This window comes from Podarcis cretensis (assembly GCF_951804945.1).
Source record: "Podarcis cretensis genome assembly, chromosome: 2".
Taxonomy (NCBI): Eukaryota; Metazoa; Chordata; class Lepidosauria; order Squamata; family Lacertidae; genus Podarcis; species Podarcis cretensis.
Window position 1 is genome coordinate 126,098,751 of NC_137171.1, and position 11,537 is coordinate 126,110,287.

Here is an 11,537-nt window from a genome sequence, read left to right on the forward strand (position 1 = left end):
CGCTCCACTTCACAGAGGTCACTTCCATTAGCAGTCTTAACTCCCGTTCTTCACTCGAAATATGTGCATTTGCTTCTCTCTAATTGTTTGTTTTGAGCTCCTGCAACCAGGCCACACGATCAGAGACAGCGTCAGGGAGAGCTGTCCCACACGAGTGCTGTGTGCCTTGTGCCCTCACCCCCTTCTTTCGAACTCGGGGGTGATTTATGGCAACCGCAGGCGAGGCAGTGTTCCCCATTCCCTTGGGGTAACAAGGGAGGCTGCATACTCCCATATCAGCCTCTTAATTACCTCGTGTGAGCCGGAGAGATGGTATTGTCGGCCATCTTCCAATGCGCCCCTAGCGGCCCCTCCCCCCAAATGTTAAAGGTGTGGTATGAAGTAACAACTTCATGGTGAGTACCAGCACTCCCCTCCTTTTTAAAAAACAACAACAACAACAACACTGGGCACCAGCAATTGTGCCAGTTTTTCAACCTAAAGCAGATGAGTGAACACATATGGAATAAGGCAGTTCCCCCAATCAACTCTTCCCAAGCTGTTAGAAGCTTCCGTACAATCTTGAATTTGGCACAGTAACAAAGGAGTCACCACTGAAGATCTCAGAGCAGAGTTGTGATCTGCTGGTGAAGTCCCAATCCAGCCCAATGACAACATTTGCATGCCTGTGGTACTCCAAAACCAGGCCGGGGACACCCCCCCCCCCACTGCCGAGTGTTGGCCTAAGAGTGATTTCAGTGGATGGAGTGGAAGTGACTGTGTCTTGTGCCAAAATGAAGCATTGGGACAGACACAAGGTGAGGTCGTGTCAGCCCCTTTCTCATTTTTAACTAGGGCAGAGTTCTTCTTTTAAATCCTTACTCCTAAACCAAGCTTTTTCATTTCTCCAAATATTTTCAACGTTTACCATTCCAGAACAGGGGGCACTAGCATGGTGACCTCCAGATTTTGTTTGATTATCGCTCCCAGTAGCCATCTGGAAACCCATTGAATCCACCAGCCTCTGAAGAGGTCCTCTGTTTCTGCCAAGCGGAGAAGCTGCTGATTGCCAAAATCTCAACAGGAAGTAATCTGAACATGGCAATGTCCCCCACTTTCAGATCACCCTCTTCCTGCCCAGTTCAGAAAACAAGGTCCAGAGTGTGGCCTGTCACATGCATTGGGATGGTGATATGTTGGGACAGCCCCATGGTCATTGTGGAAGCCATGAAGTCCTGAGCCACCCCAGAAACAGTTGCCTCAACATGGATGATGAAGTCCCCCAAGCCAACATTGTGGGAGTCCTCTACACCACCTCTGAGACCAGCTCTGTCACCTGAGGCAGGGAGACTGCTGGGCAGTGAGGCGGGCGGTAAACCAGCACAGTCCCTAATCTGTCCAGACTGCCCAATGCCAGAAACACACATTTTATTTTTTTTTAAGAATATATATATTTTTAAAGTTTATATATAAAAAAATTACAAAACTTCACATATTTTCCCATTTTCTAACCAAACCAATACTTTTATATAGATACAATAAAAACCTAGAAAGGTGTGGGGGGGGGGAGAGAGAAGGAAGAAGAAAAACATTTTTAAAAATAAAAAAGCGGTGAGAAAAATAATATTCAGAAAGATACTGAAGAAGCTGGTCTCTAAGGTGCTACTGGGAGGAATTTTTTTATTTTGTTTTGACTACGGCAGACCAACACGGCTACCTACCTGTAACTAAAACTAAAACCAGTTAACCTTTAAACAAGATCCCAACCAAAATGCAGATAATACAGACCAAAGGAAAGACGGATAATCTCTCACTCTCTCTGTTTATTTTTTTGCTGTCAGATACTCCTTTATATTCAGTTCAGGCTTCAGTATAATAATGTAGCACTTGGGGAGAAAGATGCAGCCCAGAAGCCCAGCACTGGAAGCCAAGATGGAAAAGACCTGCACAGCTACCATGAATTTCCCCTTGGTGCTTAGGTAGGTGGGCACAAAGGACACCCAAACACTGCAGAAGACCAGCATGCTGAAGGTGATCAGCTTAGCTTCATTGAAGGCTCCAGGAAGCTTCCTGGCTAGGAAAGCCACTGTGAAGCAGATGGCAGCCAGGAAGCCCATGTAGCCGAGGGCAGCGTAAAACATGGCCACAGACCCTTCGTTGCATTGCAGGATGATCTCCCCAGGCTGGGAGTGCATGTCAGAGTCTGGGAATGGTGGCGAGATCCCCAGCCAGGTGGTGCAGATGACAACTTGCACACTGGAGCAGAAAATGACAATGGAGTTGGCCAGACTCTTGCCCAGCCATTTCCTCAGCCTGTTCCCAGGCTTGGTAGCCAAGAAGGCCAGAACCACAGTGATGGTTTTTGCCAACACTGAAGAGATGGCAGATGAGAAGACAATGCTGAAGACCATTTGTCGGAGAAGACAGGTGACTTTCCTTGGCCGTCCGATGAAGAGGAAAGAGGACAAAAAGCAGAACAGGAGGGAGAAGAGGAGGATGTAGGAGAGGTCCCTGTTGTTGGCTTTGACTAGGGGAGTTTCATTGTATTTCAAGAATATTCCCAAAATGCAGCCTGTGGTTGAAGCTAAGAGTAGGGCAAAGGAAGCCAGGAGTTTACCCAAATAATCTTCATAGGACAAGACGTTGGTTGCTTTGGGGACACATTGATCTCGCTCCTTGTTTGGATGCTGATCTTCTGGACATTTGGTGCATTCATTGGCATCTGCACAGAGTAAGAGAGACTTAAGTAAACTAACATTAGGCATACACCTAGAGCAGTCTGAATGCTGTTACAACTGTGGGGAATGGTTGGCATATGGGAGAGATCAAGAAAGAATGCCCCTTCCGACCTTCAGGAGGAGGGGGGGTTGTGGGATCACGACCCCGCCCACACTCTGCGAGGCTGGCGTCAGCCTCGCAGGAGACAGGGATTCACCCAATTAGCATACCCTGTGGCGCCAGCCAATTGGCTGGCGGCAGGGGCGGGCCTTCCTAGGGCCACTTAAGGTCAGGGCAGCCCCTGGCTCACCCCCTTTCTTCCCTGGAGACGACGCAGTTTGCAGTTTGCAGTTTGGGTTTCCCTCAGCTGCTGGACCACGTGGAGTTATTTCAGAAGAGGCTTGCAGGCAGGGAAGTTACCTTTTGTTATTCCTTTCTCCTCTAGGAGTGAGGGCTGCTTAATTTGCCTTTATTGCGCTGCTCTCTTCATAATTGGGTACTTTGGCTGAATTTTAATTGATTGGGGTGCCTGGGGGGGTGACTACATTGCCATTCGTCGTTAATTCTGCTGGTGCGTTGCTGTTTGTGTGTGTGTTTATTGTTCCCGTGGTCAGCAGAGGTGCTTCAGAATTTCCTCATCCTTCCTCCTTTTGCTTCTCCCCCTCTCTCCCCATGGTTTGAATGCTCTTTAATCAGCTGATTTTACACGGTCTCCGTTCTGCCCCCCTTGTTTCTCCCCTCTCCCCAGCTAATTTAAACAGTCTCCATTCTGGCCCTTCGTTTCTCCCCTCTCCCCGGCCAGCCCTCACGTTTCCCGCATATCAGCTGTTCCTGCTTGTGGGAGATCTTATCTGCCTTGCCTGGAGCGTTCCTGCCTTGCTTCTTTGTTGCCTTTGTTCTTGAGCTGCAGGGCACCTCGTGGAATATGCTGTAGCTTCACAGAAAAAGCTCCCTTTCTTTTACAGGGAATTTTCAGCATTCGCTGCTGGTGTTGCTTTATTTCTAAACTGCTTGATTTTCAGGAGTTGTTATCTCTATTTTTGTGGGGCTTTTCTCCTTCTGGGGGGTTTCCCCCTTTGCGCTCCATTCCAGCTGCTGCAGTTTAACACGGGAGCTGTAATTGAGCTAAAATCACTGTGTGTGTGTGTTTGTGTGCTTTCCTTCCAGCATCTCTTTCACGTCTACAGTTTTACAGGAAGCTCTGTGTGTTTTGGTGCAAGTTCCCTGCCCTCAGGAGCTTGCCTTGCCTGCTGCTGCATGCCCCCTTCAGAAGAATTTATTCAGCTTTGTGGAGCTTTTTCTGGTGATCCGTTGCCTGCCCTCGACTGCTGACTGCCTGTCCTGCAAGGAGCTCAAGGAAGAAAGGCCGGAGGACACAGCGCACCCATCCAATCAGGTTTTTGCTGTTGGGGCTTCATGCTTTAGCTAGGGGTTTGTGCAGGGGAGCGTGGTGCAATTAGGTGGATGGCAGCTGCGGGAGGAGAGCGGGCTGCATTTGGTGCCGGTTGTGTTTCATTTTCCTGCTGGGGTGAGGGGGCAGAATTTCTTCTCAAATAATCATTTCAGCAGCATTCTTGAGGGGGTGAGTTCTACAGGCTGTTTTATTTTCGCGCGGAAGTTTAGACTTGGAAAGCATCGGAAGCAGCTGTGCCGTTGCCGGGCAACCACCGTGCCCCTGCCGCCATTTCATCCACCCACATTGCCTTCCGGGCGGTTGCCATTTTACTACAGGCACTCCACGTGGGAAGTAATTTTAAAAACCCTACCTTTTAAGCCTAACCGGCGGAAAAACCAGGGAAATAATTAATGTTCATAAGGGGTACGTGGGGAATGCCTGCAGGTTTTGCTCTTGCGGTTGTGGAATTTTTCAGTGTTAAAGGGCTAGCGTTAAGTGTTTCCGCACATGTTCCTTGCCGCTAGGCAGTGGGAACGCATTACGGCCGCCATTTTGATTGCCCACGTGGCCTTGCGGCGGCGGCCATTTTAGGAGAGGCAAAACCACGTGGGATCTACTTTTTGAGTGCCCCTCACTTTCTATTTGGTTTTAAATTCAAAAGCAATATAAACAATATAAACAAAGGAAATAAACACAAGCTATATAAACAAAGGATGATAGCGCAACTATTAATAGAGCCTAGCTTAAATATGAGCATGCAAGGGGCTGCAGGGAGCCCCTCCTCTTGGTGCATAAGCTTGCATAGAGCTGGCTACAGCGTCTCTGGCTAGGCTAATCTTAGAATTAATATCCTCTAATTAATTTGACTGCTTTTGTTTATACTTACACTCTCGAGAATTTCATTCTGGGAATTTAGGAAACACATTTAAATCAAATTGAAGCATTAGTGCATAGTATATTGGAATTCAAATTATTTCATTCAGCTTGCGGTGCTCTGTGGAGCTGTGTCATTTACTCTCTGCCTAGGCTTTAATTTTATAATTTGGTATAGTCAATTCATAGTTATAAGGAAAAGAGATCCAGGTTTTACATCATTTGATTTATTAAAGGGTTTCTTCGCCTGCAATCTCTTGCGAGCTTTGCATACAGGTTATAGGGAATCTAAAGCAAATAGCTCATGCCTCTTTTACGTTCATCTCTTTCTGGTATTTCATCAGTTAGTTTATAAGTATATATTTAATCTGGCAATTTTAAATCATTTGGTTGATTTTGATAATAGTGCTTAAGGGCTTTTGGGAGCTTTGCTTTGCTTATAGGTTTGTTGCATAAGTCAACTTATCATCTTTCACTGCTGTATTGCTGGGTTACAATGTATAATTCTACCTCTAGCTTGCTGCATAGCTGCTGACATTATCAAAGGTGCTCTTCTGTTTATTATAGACTCAGTATTCCTCTAAATACATTGCTTGAGGTGTGGGCTGGTATTTCGGTTTGCTATCCAGTGCAGATAATAATGAGCTACGGTGATATTGTTTGCAGCTAAATACAATTTGTTGGAGATTAGTTAGGCATCTTTGATTCCTTTAAACTCACCAGTGCAGACAATACTGAACTACTGTGATATTGCTCGCACCTCACCCATATAATCCAAGCTAGTTGGCGTTGATTTTACTGAACCAGGCTAATTAAGGGTATCAAACTATGTCTGCTCAAAATGCCGCTATATCTGGGGTGGCACAAGGGAACCAGGAGGGGTCCCAGGCTTTGTAATGCCTACTGTATCGGGGGGGGGGCATAAGGGAACCAAGAGGGGCCTCAGGCCTTCGTAGTGCCTAGTAACCCACATACTTTGGCACAGTTTTTCAATGCTCTTAGACATTTTATAGGCAATATAGGCCCGCAGGCCAGGTGGCAGCGGCACCTCTTGCGCTCACCCAAGAATGCATCCCGGATACGCCACCTACGTTGTGGACCGCCCTGGTACCTCCGCGGCCACCGCAGCAGTGCTGAGAGCAGCCAATGATTCAACAGTGAGTCCTGTGTCCAAGATGGGTTAGGGTAGCCTCCTGTGCCCTGCAACCCACAGGCCTAGTCAGTGTTTCCTCTGCTTTGGAAACCTTTTACCAACAATTCAGGCCCATGGTCACTACGGCCTCTTCCGAAATAGTGAGGAGCTCCTTTGCACTTTGGCCTCCTTATTTAGGGTTCCACATTCGGGTAGCAATCCATTTATGCATCCTCACACATAATTACAGTCTACGTGTCCCTGGGTTTCCAATGACAGATCCTCGGGAGGTAGGGCTCATGCTTACAATTATAACCTTTCTGCCTCTCAGTATACCCCAGACTTTCCCAGTATTCCACAGGGAATGCTGTGGAAGGGAGAAAGAAGTCTAAGTAAGAAGAAGCATTCGGCCAAGAAGAGCAAAAGAAGTAAGCCTTCTGATGCCGAGGACGATTCAGAAAAGCTTCCTGCTGCCCACCACCTGCTGTGTTCCGAGCGACCAGAATTACTGGATGGAGCATATGGGTCCCTATGTGGGAAAAGGAAAGTCAGAAAATTTGAAGCCAAGCGAGTCCCTCACCATGAGGTTTGCTGGGAGTACAACACGGGTGTGTGCCAAGGGCCAAATTGTAAGTATGTGCATGAATGTGAGAAGTGCCTAGGTAACCACCCAGCGTCTTCGTGTTTTAAAGGTAAACAGCCTTTTCCGGGCAGCAGGGGGCATTTCCATCAGGGGTCTTGAAAAGCTCACAGACCCGCCAAAAAGAACAGCCAGAAACTGGTATTAATTTGGCCCTTGACTGGCATGTTCTCTTCTGTTGAGCCCTCACCTCTTAGAACCCTTCTCGATAGATACCCTAAAAATAGAGGCAGCAAAGAGTTTCTCTTATGGCCTCAGGATCCTCATTTCATTACCCCCTAACTCGGGGAACCCCCCCCCCAAACCAAAGAATCAGTTCGGGAAGTGTCCCGTCTAAACAATTATCGCACTCCTAGAGTGGCAAACCTGTCCCGGACCTTTGACCTTTAGTGCTTAGAAATAAACATCTACTTCTCTAACAAATTTACCCCTGGGGTTAACAAGGGCATCACGGATGCACAGGTGCAGCGAATTGCCACAGCCATTCCGGGAGCACCTTTGGAGCCTTGGGAACATGATGTCCTGAAGGGAGTATTAGCTTCAGGAGCCAAGCCCACGCTTAGATCTTTTAAAAGGGCTTGGGTGGACTTTATGGAGTTTCAAGGCAAACTTATAAAATAATAATAATAAAATATGATAATGATAATAATAATAATGACAATAATAATAATAGTAAAAAACAAAAAAACAAAAAAAAACAAAAAAAACCTACGCGTGACACACCTCAAGGTAAATTAAAAAATCCTAAGCTTCACACGCCTCCTACCAAGGCTGAAGCTCTGCAATACTTGGTACATTGGAGAGTGCTGGGTCGTGCAGCAAAGACTCTTAAACATCCAGTAGGCGGCAATCTCTTTTTTCTGTAAGGTTGTTTAATCCAGAGACCCTGGTGTGGCCTTCTTAGTGTGAAGGGCACTGTGGGGCTGGCGCAGGCCGCAGCCTCCTAAAAGTGATGGTAGAAGGCCCTTAACTTATGACATTCTATGCTAATTCATAAATAAATAAATAAATGTAAAATAATAATAATAATAATAATAATAAACCATAAAAAAAAAAAACAAGAAGGAAGAAAATTAAGAAGTATCTGTTGGTCCGAGGACAAGGCCCAGTTATTTACAGCTGCATACTCCATTGCCTTTGGCGCTATGCGCAGTGGCGAAGTGGTTTGTAAGGGCCAACCAGATTCCATTGCCCGAGGTAGTTTGAGAGACCTGACCTTGTTCAGATCCAATTTAGTCCTGCATGTCCAATGTTCCAAAACCGATCAGCAGTAAAGGACACTAAACAATTCATGTACATGGGACCAACCGTCTCAGGTCCATTCCTCGAACATTGGGATGGCTCCGGCCTTGCACGGCATCAGTCCATGCACGTTATGCGAAGGGCGATTGCTGCCTGAGGTTTACCCTCAGCTAAATTCACGGTTAACTCCTTTCGGATTGGGGCCGCCACCACAGCAGTGCATTTGGGACTCTCATCTGAAAGGATGAAGGACTTGGGGGCAGTGGAAGTCTGATGCATTAAGGGAAGTCTGATGCATATAAAGGATATATTCATAAGACCTTGTGATTGTTCACAGTATACCTGACCTGGCTTTGTTACCTTCTTTTGCTTTCAGGTGACGTTGTGATGCATATTTGGAGTATAGGCCCTGCACCGTCCACTGGGATATAAACCATGCCGCTAATGGGGACCTAGGGTGCAGGAGCTACGAGGGCGCGCATCTGGATAATCGGGCACAGCATGGTGCATTGGGCCAGGGTCCGCGCCATCAATTCCGGTCTCGGGCCGCACCTTAGCTACAAAATATATCTTGGATCTCTCGAAGGAGCATCCCATGAAAACATTACAATAATCTGGTCATCTTTGCTGGAAAGGCGATGTTGGAAAGGGATGCAGAAAAACCCGTGGCTGTGAACAAAGCTAGGAGGATTGTGGAGCGCACGGTGGCTCGTAGAGTGGCCGCATGGGGCGGTCGGGTCATTCAGCACCCATGCATACGGTTTGACAAGGAAATGCTTTATCACTGGGATGGCGTGCATACGGTTTGACAAGGAAATGCTTTATCACTGGGATGGCGTGCATCTATCTGATGCTGGCAATGCTATTTGGTTGGCAGATAATTTTCAAGGCGTTAGGGATTGGTTACAGGTCTGAGGGTATTGGCGGCGAGCCGGCTTGCGGCTCGGTGGCGGTAGGCATTGGCCGGGGTATTATCATGCAGATGAGGTTGGGGGGGAGGAACGCCATCACCTCCCCCAATGCTTGAAGGGTAGTTCGTTAAAGGACTCCGAGGGGCGACGCCTCGTCCGAAACCTACGGAGGCTAGGGCCTAAAGCGCGCCCCCGAGCGGTAACCCCTTGGGGAGCGCCCAGGGATATGCATCTCGGGTGGCTCCCCCTGTTGGTGTTTAACCCTTCCCGGTCAGACCGGATAGTCGGTTAGGGCCAATGCCTAAAGCCAATACCCTTCTTTCCTGTAATCAATAAAGTTGTGGCCATTTTTCGCCCATTAACCTAAAACTCTGTGTCCGTTGTCTTCATTTATTCCACCTGTGGGGGGGAGGGAATAGCCACACAATGCCCCTTCTGACCTTCAGGAGGAGGGGGGGTTGTGGGATCACGACCCCGCCCACACTCTGCGAGGCTGGCGTCAGCCTCGCAGGAGACAGGGATTCACCCAATTAGCATACCCTGTGGCGCCAGCCAATTGGCTGGCGGCAGGGGCGGGCCTTCCTAGGGCCACTTAAGGTCAGGGCAGCCCCTGGCTCACCCCCTTTCTTCCCTGGAGACGACGCAGTTTCCCACCCACCCGCCCTTTAGGTTTTGCCACTGACCTTGCTATGGGCTTCGGCTGGTCGCCGCAAGGGGCCTGGTAGGAGTTTTTCCATTTGGCTAATTGGCTGGTTTTGTGAGCCACTTGGTTTTTTCGCCTACCTCGTAGCAAATCGTCACAACTCCCTCGGTTTTGGCGGTAGGCATTGGCCGGGGTATTATCATGCAGATGAGGTTGGGGGGGAGGAACGCCATCACCTCCCCCAATGCTTGAAGGGTAGTTCGTTAAAGGACTCCGAGGGGCGACGCCTCGTCCGAAACCTACGGAGGCTAGGGCCTAAAGCGCGCCCCCGAGCGGTAACCCCTTGGGGAGCGCCCAGGGATATGCATCTCGGGTGGCTCCCCCTGTTGGTGTTTAACCCTTCCCGGTCAGACCGGATAGTCGGTTAGGGCCAATGCCTAAGGCCAATACCCTTCTTTCCTGTAATCAATAAAGTTGTGGCCATTTTTCGCCCATTAACCTAAAACTCTGTGTCCGTTGTCTTCATTTATTCCACCTGTGGGGGGGAGGGAATAGCCACACAACACTGTGTTCACTGGTAGAGAAGTTTCAACCCATGGCTTCTTTCCACTGGTGTCATGTCCTACCTTCCTGAGTGGAGATTGTCCCTTCTGAGCAGGGAGCACAGTCATAGCAGCATGGGGGTTTCCCTTCCTGAATCTTCTTGGCATATCCAGGGCAACAGCTCTTTGTGCATCTTGAATGAGGCGTCGTCTGGAAATCAATAGGAGCAGCATCAAAGTAATGGATTGTTGAGTTTTGGAAGGATTATCATTATTGTTGTTGTTGTTCATACCCAACCCATCTAGCTGGGTTTCCCCAGGCACTCTGAGCAGTTTCTAGCACATATAAAAATACAAGAAAGTGTGAAACTTTATTATATTTTTAAATATAATAAAACATCTTTACTTCCAATGGCCCAAAGTGAGCTCAGACCCAATTAGGAGCGATTTCTTTTTTGCTTTTTGTAGAGTAGCATGGCTGTGAAATCTCTTTAGTGTTTCTGCTTCTTCCCTTTAACATTGATATACTGCACTTTTCGACACATACAGACAATCCAGGCAACATGTGATTTGAACCAGCAACAATAAAAAAATACTCCTACAAATGGGGCACTAAAACAACTCCTGACACAGTTGTGTTGTGCAGTTGAGAAATAAGACTGGACTGACTGATTTTTGCCTTGCTTGAAAGGCTAAATGGCATTGTTGAGGTTGGGATGAAGGCTGCACCTAGTGCAAAAATTGGCACCTAGTTTGCTCATGAGGCATATCTGCACTTCCCATTTTCATTTTAGGAAGCTTTCCAGGCTAGATAAAATATATATATTACAGCTGTTCATTTTGTAATTCATTTTGTAAGTCTCTTATTCATTGTCAAATTTTATACATGCTTATTCAAGAGTGAGATCCAATCAGCGCAATGGGATTTAGCTCCAGGGAAGTGTCCATGATTGCGATAAAAGCCTCATATATACTTTCAACTAGCTATTAGAGTGTAACAGAAATCATAATATTAAAAAAGCACATAACATTTCTCCTACCTTCTTCCACAGCATGGGCCATACCATTGTTTCTGGGCTAATAGTGAACTTTAGATTTGAGGACTCCTGTCTCTCTATGCTCCCAATCTTCACACTAGCATGAGATTTATTAGGGAACAACACCCAATTCACAATATCAAAGTCAACGGCCAGTGCCCCATTCTCATCCAAGTGCTGTCCGTCAATTGAAGTATTAGAAGACAGATGGACTTCTTTCAAGAATGAATGAAGCTAGAAAAACAGAGAAAACCACGTTGGATGGCATCCATTAGAAAAGACTGGATATGATTCTGAGAAATTATGTAAAGAATGGTCATCATGGATGATGTGTACATGTGGAACACAAAGTTATAAGAAGGATGGAGTCATCTTTCTACTATAGGATCAACAACATCATAACAGGGCAGCCCCATTGCTAAAA

At 47.1% G+C, this 11,537-nt stretch overlaps 2 protein-coding genes across 2 annotated transcripts in view; both read right to left on the reverse strand.

The window, feature by feature from the left end:
• Positions 1–11,537, reverse strand: part of LOC307211000 (vomeronasal type-2 receptor 26-like) — a gene marked incomplete at both ends in the record, with an annotated part of 49,669 nt that overhangs the window by 17,872 nt on the left and 20,260 nt on the right. The gene's annotated exons all lie outside the window — the stretch shown is intronic.
• The window catches only part of LOC307209888 (vomeronasal type-2 receptor 26-like), a gene marked incomplete at both ends in the record, with an annotated part of 13,250 nt that continues 3,515 nt past the window's right edge, over positions 1,803–11,537 (reverse strand). Inside the window, 3 exons of the mRNA XM_079965258.1 lie at positions 1,803–2,701; positions 10,161–10,287; positions 11,117–11,347. Coding sequence (XP_079821384.1) covers positions 1,803–2,701; positions 10,161–10,287; positions 11,117–11,347 — 1,257 coding nt within the window. The remainder of the gene's footprint in view (positions 2,702–10,160; positions 10,288–11,116; positions 11,348–11,537) is intronic.